The sequence below is a fragment of the Scomber scombrus genome, chromosome 9, assembly GCF_963691925.1.
Source record: "Scomber scombrus chromosome 9, fScoSco1.1, whole genome shotgun sequence".
Lineage (NCBI taxonomy): Eukaryota > Metazoa > Chordata > Actinopteri > Scombriformes > Scombridae > Scomber > Scomber scombrus.
Genome location: NC_084978.1, coordinates 25,386,495 through 25,401,229, shown reverse-complemented (window position 1 = coordinate 25,401,229; position 14,735 = coordinate 25,386,495). Strand labels below are relative to the sequence as shown.

General features: G+C 38.9%; 1 protein-coding gene across 1 annotated transcript in view; it reads left to right on the top strand.

Annotated features, from left to right (window-relative positions):
- The window catches only part of aff2 (AF4/FMR2 family, member 2), a 155,979-nt gene that overhangs the window by 86,897 nt on the left and 54,347 nt on the right, over positions 1-14,735 (top strand). Inside the window, exons 5-8 of the mRNA XM_062425359.1 lie at positions 1,842-1,886; positions 7,932-8,018; positions 10,291-10,327; positions 12,650-12,710. Coding sequence (XP_062281343.1) covers positions 1,842-1,886; positions 7,932-8,018; positions 10,291-10,327; positions 12,650-12,710 — 230 coding nt within the window. The remainder of the gene's footprint in view (positions 1-1,841; positions 1,887-7,931; positions 8,019-10,290; positions 10,328-12,649; positions 12,711-14,735) is intronic.

Here is a 14,735-nt window from a genome sequence, read left to right as displayed (position 1 = left end):
TTTCTACATGGAGCATCAACGGGGAGGATGATACCAGAGCTGCCAACATTGGGTACCTGGCTGAAGTGATTCCTTGGGCTTAATCACGCGTAAACACACATGCTTTTAATCATGTGCACAAATGTGGACTCAATTCACCCTCAGGGTTTAAAACAGCATGCAGCTTACACATGTGGAAGGAGCAGGGGTTTAGGTCTAAGATTTAAGGATAAAGCCTGACTATGCCACTCCAGGACTTCCACCCAAGGAAATACTATACAATATTAGACTTCCAATAATAGGGGCACATGTCTCCAATATCAGAACTGCAACATGTTATTGAAAAGTTAAAGAGGCAATAACAAGCAGAATCACAATGGTAGCATGAAGCAGAAATAAACAAAAAGACACAAAAGAACACAAGAACTTATCCTACTCCAGACATGTAGCCAATAAATGAACTCAATAACACACTCACTCACTCACTCACTCACTCACACACACACACACACACAACACATTGGCTGGTGCCCCCGAGCACTCGTCTGATGCAATATAAGGATGATCCAGCTCACCTCGCACACACACACACACACACACACACACACACACACACACACACACACACACACACACACACACACACACACACACACACAAGGGGCCTATTTTGGCCTAGTACAACTTTAAGCAGCAGACTTAGACTTGAATATCATTTCTACTGGCGGTTTGTAGCAGCATGGTTCGATCTGATTACTTTTGATGCACATGATGGATGACAGCATCCCATCTAGTGCAGGTCTTTATAACAAACACCTGTCCACCTTAATAGCTGTCTTAGTCACTTACTTTGGTCAATGCCAGGTTAGATGGAGATGGGTTGGCTTGAACGCCTTCTGGACTCCTGGCGGTTAACTTGAGCAGCTGTCCAATCAACATGGAAATAAGCATCTCGCAAAAATCAGTTATTTAAGATGCAGGTCCATGGAAACACCCAGATGAAACACCTGGTTTTTGAATCACAGAAAGATTTATAATTTCAAATAATATCTCTTTTGCTGGCTCAGTGTTTTGGCATAAGACTTGTTCGGGCCTGTGAGACTAACGGTAAAAGCGTGTGTCATGATGCACTAGAAGCATGAAAGTCGACAACCATGTCATTACTTTTTTAAAACCCTTAAAAATAGTCTTAAAGGAAAAAATTCATGATTTAAAATCTTTTCATGGCTTCTTGATATAAGCTTGTAAAAGCCTTAGAATGAGTTGTTAACCAACTCATGCAACTAACATTAGCTTAAAGAGCTAGCTAGCTGCAGCTGGTAACATTTGCCAGCAACGGTTGTCATTTTTCGCGATTCATTTTTAAAATCCTTAAAAATAGTCTCAAAAGGGGACTTTTAAAGGTAAAATTCATGATTGAAAACCTTTTTATGGCCTCTTGTTAGAAGCTTTAAAAGCCTAAAAAGGAGTTGCCAACCAACTCATGGAGCTTACGTTAGCTTAAAGAGCTAGGTACTGCAATTGGTAAAATTTGCTAGCAACAGTTGTCATTTTCCGTAATATATCAATGGCCTTCAGCTAGACAATTCTAAACTTGCTTTTGTCTATTGCTGTCTGAAAACCACTGCTTCAAAAAATAATAAGTGAATCTGCCATGGGTATTGTTGTAAACTGCATATGTGCTGTGCGATGATGAAAGGCTTAACAGGCAGGGAGTGGGGCTTTGTCAGTTATGATTGTGGTGTGAATGAGCCTGCTTACTTTTTCATTGCTTATAACTCTCTGTTCCTGCTTCATATGTAATGTAATGGTGCTTTAAATAGAGTTGAAGTCAAGTCTCTCTCTCTCTTTGTTTTCTCCAGGTCAGCCTACCAAACGACTCCAGCTGTGTTGAAGAAATTCTGCGGGTATGTTGCTTGGGTAATGGGTACACACACACACACACACACACACACAGTAATTTCACTGATTATCAGCTGTTTTCTGTTTGCTCACAAAGACTTTCGAGACTGTCTTGATTTTAGGAAGGAAGGACGGGGAGAGAAAAAAAGGAGTTGCGGAGGGAATAAAAGGCAGAGAGCGAGAGAGCAAGTGGGAGATCTGTTGGCTCGGTCAATGATTAAACAAGTTTTTTTGTTTTTGGAGGATGACATCATGGCAAAAATCTCTTCCACCATGTTCTCCTCTCCTCTGCCCTCCTTTCATCTCTCTCTTTCTATCTCACTATTTTCTTATGTGCATGTCATCAAAATTACATCAAGCAGCACATTTTTTCCACTGTTTCCCCTCTTTTTTCCTTTCTTGTCTTTCTTTTTTTTATGTTACTGTGTTTCTTCAGAGTGATGTCAAAACAGAAATGTTTTCCCACTAATCTTCTCGCCAGTCAGAAGATTTGCAGCTATAGAGACAAGGACCTTCTCCAAGTGCTTTATGTCAAGTTTATCTCTCTCCTTCCTCACTCTCTGTCGTCTTCACTGTATCTCATCTCTCTCTTTTGTTGTATCACCCGCGGTGCAATCTCTCTCTTTCTCTGTCCATCTTCCTCTCTTCATCCCTCTCTGCCCTCTGTCATTCACCTCTCTCTCCCTTTCACAAATCAATATGCTGGCCAACAGGCTGTGTGACAGATAGTGTGCTGTGAGCTGCATGAAAAGCCTTTGTCAATAATATTGGTGCGCTATTGAATTCAGTCTGTGGTTTTTAGCCGTGTCAAGTGGAAAGATCAGGGCGTTCAAAATGTGAGGTGAGGTGAATCGGAGCAGAGGCCTGTGGCTCATTTTTCCCTTTCTGTGACGGCACAGCTACAAGTCAGTTGTCACAGAAACATTGTTGTTTTGGATGTTTTCACAATTCAAGGTAACAGTGTGTATCAAGAGATATTGAGTACAGAAGGAAAGCTGCTCAAACTGACTTCAAAGCTTCAAAAGACATGTCTGATTTTATTTTATTTTTTTTTTTTTACAGTTTATGGACCACCTTATGATGTGATAAAAGAAGTCAATGCTCTGTTTCCCATAGATACATTTATATTTTAGCCCATGGGATGTATAGCATTATACAAAAACATCTTCATTAAAACAAAGATGGAAAAAAGTGTAACACACTCCCCTTTTCCCCTCCATGTAGTCTATTATTTTCCATATTGTGAAACCTTAGGACACAAAAAACAAGTCTATGTTCAGGGTCAGCTCACTTTTAATACAAAGACATACTTGACTTACCTCTAGTGGTATCTACAGTAATCATGAAGGTAATTTTGCTTTTTATGTTGAGATACCTGTCTTTGAGACCTCTGCCTGCAGCCTGATACAGTAAAGGTGAATGCTTTTCACACAACACTGGAAAAAGCACTGAAGTATCCCAGTTACTCTGGATGATCACAGGTCTTGTTTACTTACAGTTTACATAGAGGTCTGTGGATTATTCTCAGTAACCAGGACATTATTTCTGAAAAGATACAATGCTGTTGAATTTTAAATGTTGTGAGCACCACAAATTAAGTTAAATTTACATCCATTTTATTGGGGTGGCAAACACAAATGTGTTTGCCACCCCAATTGTCATCTTGGTTTAGGTTTTCTGTCATTTGGGTGAAGCAAAACTTTAAATTTTGCACAGTGACACAGTGAAAGCTTTTCAAAACTGTAACAGTGTATGAGCTGTCCTATTTTACTATTACTATTTTAACACACCGTCCAACCAATCAGAAATCAAGCCTTTAGACTTCCTTTAAAAAAAATGTCTTAGACAATGTCATGTCATTGCAAATCTCATGATGACTTTTTATTCAGTAATTTTATGAGATGTTCTTCTACTGATGGCAATCTTTGTTGGTAACACCTTAAAAAAAAGCAGCAAGAAAACCACGTTTCAGTTGTACAACGGCTCAATCAAAATTCCATCACCTCTCATCTAAAGGGCTTCCTCAGGTCTGACTCACTGGTGGGGAGTCCCTGGCATTTAACCTCTGTACGGTCATTAACACGTTTATAGTCGTTGAGGTCACATGTAGGTCGCTAGTCCACCTGGCTGTCATGTGAGAGTCGGTAAAGCCACATGAGACCGGGTGTGAGACTTTCTGGAAAGGGATGTCAGGAACACATTGTAAGGGCCAGGCTGCACTCGTTATGATGTGTTGTCCGACCTCGTCTGAAATCAAATGTGTTAATAATTGTTCCGAACGGCTACACTTAAAGGTGAAATAAAAAAGCAACCGTCTTAGAGAGGAGCCAGATGTGACAAGGGATAACGCTGCACATTTTCAGACTATCCCTCCAGGAAGGTATGCATGGTGTTGCACTTGATTGTTCACATGAAAAACAAAAGAAATTGTTGTGTCAAGAATGTGAAAAGAGAGCTTGAGAGAGAAGTTCAGACCCTGGCTCCTTTCTCACCTCTGTACGCCTGGCCAATCACAGCATGAAAAGTGAGTGTGAATGTCAGATTGTTGGTTTCACAAAGTTATAGAAATTGGAAAAGTCCGGCATTGGAAAAGTGTGGGAGTTTCTGAAGCTATTCGACCGTCCATCTGGGCCTTTGTCAAAACAGCAACAAGATGTGGTAACACTAGTACAATGAAAAGTGGAAATGAAAAGAACAAATGTAACAACATTTTCATTCCATACATGGCTGGAGTATCTGAGAAACTCAGGAGGATCTTAACAAACAAAGCATTTGTGTTTTCTAAGCCCAGCAACACAGTCTGCCCAAAAGACCACAGACCCAAACATAAGCAAAGCAATGTGGTACACAGTCCAATGCAGAAAAGAGTGCACAGACAGGTGGTTTAAAAGTGTTTTGAGACCTGTGCTGTTTAGTCCAGTTGAATCCAACTCTAGTTAATTTTCCTCCTCGGTGTAATTTGTTTAGTCAGGTCTCAACACAGTAAACGTGCTCAGGTGCGGACCATAACAACCATACTAAGAGCCTTTGAGGACGTGGTCTCAGTCCAGCCCAAATTAACTTGAGTTCAATTTGGACTATGGTTTTGGATTGTGGTTGGAACATGATCCAACCTTAATCAAACCCAACTACAAGGGATGTTCTGCAAGTACGAGCTAAATGGCTCCCATAGCCAGGTGTGCTTTGCATACTGGGATGCAGATGAGCAAAACAACAGCTGCTATCAGATAGCCGCTGAATGAGTTGAGGTCTGGCCTGAATTAGCACAATGAAGAATGTTTTGCTTTTGGCCAGAGGACCTTCTTCCAGTGTTTACTATCTTGCTCCCTCCCTAGACACATCTGACAAATAAGTACAGAGAACGTTCTTACGTGGCTCTGAGTGATGCATTTTGGTTTGCTTGCATTCTTCTGTGTGAAAAGAAACTGAACCATAGAGAAGACGCATCAACTCATCCACTAATTCGAACCAGAGCTGTATTATCAGCCACTTACAATATGGTCCTGGCATCCCTTACAAGGCAGTTTAACACATATTCACACCTGGACTCGTGTGACACTTAGCAACTCGCACATCCTGGGGGACTAATGGCCAAAATGTCAGCTAACATTTTGGCCATTAGTGAACCCTAATGACCCCTAAGTGTCTGGGATTCCACCGAAGTCAGAACTCAAGAAACCTTTTGGATGAGAAGTGAAACATCAGCTGACCTTAATTTAGCACGTCTGAATACATTTTTATACAAACACAAGTACATTTTCCACCTCAGAGATGCAAGCTGCACCCACAAAAATAGACCCAATGCTTAAAGATAGTGGCAGAAGTAACGCGCATATACATTTAATATATAGACAGATACAGACACACCATCAGGAGTGCTGTCTGTCAAAACACAGGAACTCTTCTAAGAGGGATTATGATGATGTCAGAGAAGAGTTGCCTAGCAACGCACGGTATGTCGTCAGGCCAAGTGCAGAGGGGGGAAACACACATACATACACATAGACTAGACTCATATTTGGGAGTCTTTTGCAGTGTTTAAGCTACACAACTCATATACACACACACACACACACACCAAAACATGAGTCATCTGATGACTATGAGTCATCCACTCCAGAGGGGGTGAAGAGATGCATGATGGGAAATTGTGATGTGAGTGACCTTTCCAGCCCTTTGACCTAATGACCTGATGTATGGCAGTTGTGAATGTATGTATGAGTGTGTGTGTGTAGTTTATTAAATGATACACTAATGACTAATATTGAGGGCTGGGAGGGTTTATTTAAAAATGTATTGTGATACAATTACTAACTACCACTTAAAAATGTAGGCAGTAATGTAATCCAAGTATCACATTAATTAAGTTAAAGTAACTTGATTACTTTCTGTTTCTTTTGGATTACCCTCAATACCAAATATGCATACAAAGATGAGAAAATATCAATGATGACTTTTATTTAAATCTATTCTGTTAGAGAAATGAACAATGAGGGGAAACTTGCTTTTCACTACACATTCAGGCAGTAACTCATAGACCTACAATGAAAGTGCACAACATATGATGTGCATTAAAGAGAACATTCTCAGGGAAAGCCTCAGACGAAACAGCACTTGGCTGTTTGAAAGCTATCACACAGGCATACTGTATGTCACAGCAGGGGAAGACCTCCCGCCGGGTATTCGTGCCCACTGTAGGAGAGCTTTGTCCTCCTCCACAGCTCTTCTCACAGAGGAATGGCAGACATATGTGTAGCGGCATCACAGCCTTCAATGTAGCCTTTTATTCTGTTCTATCTGTGTGATACGTCTGAGTTTTCCTTCGGTATTGAATGTGGTGGATGATCAGTGACACACTGTCAGCTTTAGGCACGTTACACACACACACAGTCATCTCAGTGAAGATGTGCGTACTCACATCATCTTGGATCAGTGAGTTATTTTGCCCTCTTGTTCCTGCTCTGCTTATATTTCAGACTTTTACAGAGCATTGTTTAAAAAATATATATTTTAAAATTGTCATCCTACTAATTAAGCCCATTTTTACTAAATATACCTATACTCTGATTACGTCTTTTTTTTTCTGTGACTTTAATGTAATACAGATACCTATGCTAATGCGGCTGTTTGTTAAAATGTTGTTGTATATATACAGTATATCTTCAAATTTTAATTACAATTTACAAAGACTTGACTAGAGTGAAGACAGTGACCAAGAGTATTGGAGTTTGTGAGTGAGTGTGTGTGTGGGAGAGAGAGAGAGAGAGAGAGAGAGAGAGAGAGAGAGAGAGAGAGAGAGAGAGAGAGAGAGAGAGAGAGAGAGAGAGAGAGAGAGAGAGAGATAGAGAGAGAGAGAGAGAGAGAGAGAGAGAGAGAGAGAGAGAGAGAGAGACTGATTATGTATTTGTATGACCAATTAGCTGGTGGCCTCACTTTCCTTGGTGAGCAGATTTCTCAGTATATGCAGAACAAACAGCCAATACCTCATATATTATAGCTGTGGAACACACACACACACACACACACACAAACACCACATGTTTATCTTGTTAACTAATTGAGGCTCCTACATATCGAGACTGGAATTCAACTGAGAAGACCGTGTGATTAGAATAATTGAAACGGGATGCTGCCGCTGTACAGCCGCTTAGCTCAAATGCAACCGACTGGAGTCAGCTTTTATTATGGTAATTCAACAACTCTGCACTTAGTTTACGCTTAGTTCACTGATCCCTGGTGTGCCACCGACTCCCAGTGCACCTTTCAGTGTGTACTCTAAGTTATTTTTAAAGTCCAGTCTGACGGGAGCGGTTCAGCACAACCTTGATTGAATGCTGACTCCACTCCTTTGCATCAAAGTTGTTGTATAAACGATCCCTTTTCTCTCATTGTTATTCACCAGGTAGATTCCACATGAGGACAACTTACATATATTGTGAGCTATATACTTTTAAAGTTTGGGCTCGTGCCAAAAATGTGATGTTAGTGTGAATGTATTATTAACTATTTGTATCAATGTCATATGTGTGTGTGTGTGTATGTGTATTTAGGAGATGACCCATTCCTGGCCCCCTCCTCTCACAGCCATACACACTCCTGGAAAGGCTGATCAGACCAAGTTCCCCATCCCAAGCAAGGTTAGTATAGGTACTCTTTCTCACCTTTACTTTCACTATTGTAAAAGCTGAGAATTCAGTCACATTAGGGTTTAATGTTAATTTATTTTCAATTACACATCTGGTAAAGTACATACTGTTATCATGTTCCCTAGTAGTGATGCAGCCCCATCCTTTTTCTTCTATTTGTGTGTGAGTCAGTAAGTGGTGGAAAAAGATGTGACACAGTTCAGAAACCGTCATTTAAACTCCTCCACTTATTGGCGGTGACTGCTTTCTGTCGCTGAAAATCTCTAGTCTGCTAATTAGATCTGATTCATAAATTCACGACAGATGTGATAGAATCAGATTACTGCTGCCTTACTCTGCTCAGTGGCGCAAGTGACAGCCAATGAAATTACAATTTTAATTAAGTATTGCATGTTTAATTCACTCTGTTAATGACTGTCTAGAGCTGTGTGGAGGTGGACATTCTGACAAAGAAAGACACTTTTTGTTAGCTTTACGCATAATTATGTGAACTTTCTATCTAAGCACTTTTTATAAATGTTTTAAAGTTGTAAATAATGTCTATATTAATGATGCTAATATAGATCAGTTATAAGCCAAAACATATCCTCCAGCAGGATTTGTTTTTGGTTCTTTAGGTACTATAGACTGCTCCATAGTCCATTTATTAATAACTTATTTAACATTTAACCATTTGAATTGTATTGTAAAAGCTACTCATTATATTGTAAGACATGTGTTTCCTTTATTATTAATGACTTTTAACATTAATAACTGCAGATTTGATGGCTTATTACAAATGTATACACTTATTAATGACTTGACTATTAATGATTAAACAGCCAGATGGATTTTTCATAACTTGCCAACGCAAACGTTGTTCTAATGAATGGCTTAACTGACATATCAAGCAAATGCAAAGTAAAACCTTTTATTGGTTTATTGACCATTAATAAAGCATTAGTTACAACTTAAAAACTTTTTATAAGGCATGGTCACAACAGAAAGTAGCAAAGTGAAATTCATCTACTTGTCTTTGTAAAAAATGTATTTCTAAAACTTGGAAATATAATGACGACTGACAGGGCTGATTAATTTGCTTAAGGACCATACATTCATAGTATTTTTTTTTTTTTAAACATAAGGCTAGCTGTACCATCGACGTCTAGCTAAGGTTACGTTTTTCGATATCTGACAGAGGAGAGTTAAATAAAAGGTGCTGGTGCAACACAGCTAATAAACTACAGTGGCTTCGTCCAGTTTGGACTCGTTGGCATTCTCTTTAATGTTAGTACGGTCAAAGTGGCATGCTTTTTTGCCCACAGCACATTCACATTTCAAAGTTAAGCAAAATTTAAGTAAACAATTTGCTTCGATTTACTTATATGAATCCAATGATAGCCATGATTCATTTGGAACAAAATGTTATCAATGCAGAATTAAACATTACCAACCTACTTCAAGTTTCTATTTTAAACACTTGGTATGTCGTCACTGTTTGCTGAGAAAAGACCCATGACATGCAACAAATGATCTCCTATTCATAAAAAACAGAATTATAAGTGGGTATTTACACAATCTAAACACTAAAAGGCAGTCAAAGTCAAACTTCATTAAGATAAATTAATGGAAATTACATGATACTACCAGTCTTTTGGTTTGATGGACACATGATCTCTGAGAAGTGAAGTTCATCGGCATGACAACAGTTAGCAACTGAGACTAATAAACAGGGACTTAAGAACTGGCAGTTTAGTTGAGATATGGTGGAAAAGTTTCACCTGCTCCTACAAAAAATGCTTTATGACACTTTGTAATGTGGGAATGTGTGTCCCATAAATGTTATATTCAACATTTGTCTCAGATACTGTAGCAATATTCTGACTGAAACAGCAGGTGTTATTTGTACCACCGCAGAGTGCTTTTATAAATCAACTTTAATATGCAAAACGCCTTATTGGTGTTGATGTCAAAGGAAAAAAAAGCAACGTAAACACGGAGACAGTAAATCTGACCCGCTAGTTAATGAATTAGGAAAGAGTGCCGCAGCGCTTTCAGCCCCCAGCGTCACACTAATCCTGCCAGTGAGTTTTAAGAATGAGGTAAAGCGTCGACGTGGGGAGATGAGAAGATCTGAGTTCTGTGTAATGGCATCCTCGTACCGCTGTGAAATCAATAATGACATCTGTTGGTTTATTCATTCAACACATCTCCCTCTGGATTTCTCTCTCTCTCTCTCTCTCTCTCTCTCTCTCTCTGTCTCTCTCTCTCTCTTTCTTCCTAGGAGTCGCAGCATGTGACCTCGGGCTACAACACCCAGAGTAAGTTTCCCAGCATCGACACTCACATGCAGGCTCTCTGGTAATTAACACTGGTGAGGCCAGAAAGGCAGTACCACCCACAAGAATATGTGGAGAAAAAAAGCAGCTGATGTTCAAATGAATTTAAAATGAACAAATAGTCAGTAAACCTCAGCTTTTATCTTTGTGTTAGATTGCACAAGTAATCATACAAACATGGTTTTAAACACACACATACATACACAGCTGCTGGTCCGATTGATTGTGGACTCCCATGTTTTTGATTTTTCAAAAGCAACACATGTGGACAGTTACACATTTAAATCATGTATTCCCAAGCTCACACGGAAGAAGGGTGAGGAGTACAGACTGGTACAAGCTGGTGATATAGATAAAATCTACCATCATGGTATACGTGTTTTCATGCTACAACATCAATATATTTATAAAGATATAGTATATTTTCCAAAAATTCAAGACCAGAGAAAGAACAAACTTTCCAACTTGCTGTCTTGTTAGTTACTTCCACCTGCTTGGTACAGTACAGTCGATGGAGTTGTTTGAAGGTCTGTGGCTTGTTGGGGATTAGATCAAAGTCTGAGACTAATGATAGAGTGTGTAAAGCAGGATAAGGTTAAAATAAAAATAAAAACACACACGTTCTACAACTGACAGAATACTAATGAATGCTTAAAAAGGCTTTGAAGGGTTTGTGTCTACTCTATTCAATAAAAATGGCTGCATCAAATCAAGTCTCAGAACAAATTTCAATTTACAATCACCTATTTACAATCACCCGATCAAATTAAGCTCTTGTCACAGTCTGATTACATCATTTAAGAAAAAAATGGCTCTTACAGTTGGTATGGCACTTAAATGCAGTTTGGAAACTTGTGAAAAACGTTAAGAAGCAGCAGCCAAGATATCAAGGCTGTTAGCCCCTGGTCACACAAGCTTACAGGCGGGTTTAGCATTGAACATGTCATTTCATGTTCATGTCATCTCAAACTAGGAACCCCCTTGTCGTAAATTGCCATCATACCAGCACACAGCAAAGTAGTCACTGTACTGAGCTGTCTTTCCATGCATTGTTTGCGCATTACTATTCAAGTCCCAGTAGCTTGAGAATTGGGAAGCCATTTATTGCGACAATCAGCTTTTCCTTTATTTTGTGGTAAATGTTTTGGACTAAGTACTTTTACGAAGTTGAGATGGAGTAAAGAACCAATGTGCTTCCATTACCTCATGGAAATAAAATGAGCGTGATTGATTGACACTCTGGCGTGCCAAAGGACATCTCCATAGAATTGAATGTTCCACTGGGTGACTTGTTACTATTGAGTCATGGCAATAGTAATAACACACTGTCACATGTAGTGTTTGAATCCATAACTCCTTTCTGTTAGACCTTCCTTGGTTGGTAATCCAAATAAATCCAAATAAAGTCCCAGAAACCACAAACTACATCATCAGTGTTATTTTCTGAGATATTATAAGACTGTTCCAAGGTTGAGTATTGCTCCTCACTAACAGTAAACTGATCTTCACGTGTAAAATTGGTGGACTTCTCCTTTAAATAACTGGCACATTAAGGTCATTAACAACACAGATGCAAAAATGCTATTAATCCAGCAAGCCTGCTATATTGAAAGGACCACACAGCTATCGAAGGTTGACAAATTTCTATCATATCATGGTATATGGCATCATATCAGCCTATATTGTACAGTATTCAGTACATATTTATGACTGCCAGTGTTGGTGTCAGATCATCAAAAGCTCCTCTGAAGATGTTGCTCTTTTGTTGACTATCATCTTTTTTTGCTGCGAGATGTTTGTGATGTTCATAAAGCTCAAATATTTTCCCCGCCAGCAAGTTTTTCTTTCTGGCTTTAAAAGAAGAACCAGAATATTTGAACCCACTGAAATGCCTACTGTTTTCAAAAGTCTATATATTTATCTTGGAAACAAAAATCATCACCTCAAGTTATTGTCAGGCAGAACATCTCTGTTTGAATTTTATTGTAGCAAAATGGATATTTGATTTGTGTTTTTAATCCAAAATCCTGTAACCAAAGCAAAGCGAACACACGCACACACATGCACAAACACTAATTTAATAGCACAAGAGACGAATGACATGTTTTCCATTCTGACAATAGTAATAAGCATCTACAGTGATATTAGTTTGGCTCCTTGTCAAACACTAATCAACACACGCACGCACACACACACACACACACACACACACACACACACACACACACACACACACACACACACACACACAACCAAAGACATATGCAAAACAGTGATGTTTAAATGTCCTCTATTGTGTTGCAGAGCGATGTACTGTGTCAGCTAACAAGCCTGCTGCTAAACCACCGACTGCACCGCAGAAGTCGTGAGTATCTCTGTTTCTCTCTGACATACACACACATACACATACACACACACATAAACAGAGAGTCTCTGACCGGCTGCTGCTGTGTTTGCCTCAAGTTAAAATTAAGCTTGACTCTTGGATGAAATTCAGTGCTGGTAGGAGGAAAAAAAGATTGTGTGGATCAGAGCGGGAAAGTGCAGCTACATTAATTTAACGTGAGCCAGGAGCGTATTGCAACATCTCTGGCGGCAGCCCACTCCACTTCACTCACAGAGCTGTACAGCAGGATTCATGGCAGACTGAGATTGGAAAGGCAGAAATCTTGGCGTGTAAATCCACCTCACAAAACTGACTTATTCTCTCTTTGACCATAACAAGCTTAATGATTTTGTTTTACAAAACTGACTGCTCGCTAAACCCTTACACCAAACAGCAACCGTCCAATCATAGCTTTGCAACCGTAACTAAACATGCAAGCCTGTCAAATTTAGGATTTCTCCACATGTTGAGGTGGCGAGGGCTTTAGTAAAAGAGATACTCTGTTATTTGGAGATAGCTTGGAGGTTGTTGTCTTTTCCCCAACCTTTCTAGAATCAAAAACACATTAGCAAAAGTGTAATGAATGGAGTAAACTATGTATTTATCTGCTCTAATGATAGATAGATAGATAGATAGATAGATAGATAGATAGATAGATAGATAGATAGATAGATAGATAGATAGATAGATAGATAGATACTATTAATGCTTCACAGAAAATTACTTGATTTACAGCAGCTACATCCACACTTAAGACAGCCACACATTACATCACATAGAAACACATCTCTAACTATCCCAAAGAAAAAACAACAATGTTACCCTATTACTAAAAAAAAACAAAAGTTGTACTAATAAAACAATTGTAAGTATATATATATATATAATAATAATAAAATACACTGCAGTTAGCATGTCCTGCTTACTAGCTTACCAACTACAGTAGTAACGTAAACTAGATCAATAAACTCTGGTCTTACATTTTTCCAGCAGGAAACACTGAAAAGTCAGCATGAAGCAGTAATGTTAGCTATGTTGCTAATTAGCTCTGTAGCTTATTAGCTAGCTAGGTAGAACTAATAGCATTTGTCTTTTCACCCTGCAAAATTGGCCGTTGCTGGTTTGAAATGAGAACCCTGTTTTTGTCTCCGTTTATGTGATTAAAGAACCGTTTGTTTCAAAGGTTACCAATATTTTTTATTGGTAAATCTGCTGCTGTGGCTAACTATCTCTGTAGGTTATTAGCTAGCTAGGTAGAACTGATAGCACCAGCCTTTTCAGCCTGCAAAATTGGCCATTACTGGTTTGAAATGAGAATCCAATTTTTGTCTCCATTTACGTGAATAAAGAACCCTTTGTTTAAAAGGTATTTTTATTGGCAAATCTGCTGCTGTAAACCTCATACATGTCGTGCGAGAACGGAAAACTTGACAGTAGCTTAGGTTGGGAGGATTTAGTGAGCTGTCAATTATCCATTCTGAATTTCTTAAACACATTTCTTTTTGCATTTGGAGAAGAGCATTTCTGCTCTGTTCACTGTCACACTGTCGCTTAATAATGTGTTCAATATGACAACTCCTGTATTACCAGCTGTATTTCTACACTAATGAAAACTAATTTAAAAAATGGGTGAGAAAATGTGGCAAGCACAGTGTCAAAACCAAGTAGCTGAAATTGAAAGACTTGACCGAAAGATGATGCAAAAATCCTGCAAGTTAAGAAAAAGTGAAGGCAATCTTTAGTTAGCAGTAATTCAGCTTGATGGTTGGATTAAAGTTCCAGGTCAGCATGTAAACTCTTCCTTTGGGTATGTAGTTAAATAGTTAATTATATCTCCATTAGGATGATATCTGCTGGAGCTGTAGTGGCTTATTACAGTATTTTGCTTCCAAAGCCGATAAGCCTATTTCTTTTGATTACTATTGTATGCCCTGAGGTGTAATTTTTTCCCCATCTTGTACTCAAGCATAAATGCTGCTTTTTCTTAGTGGGGTGAAATAATTG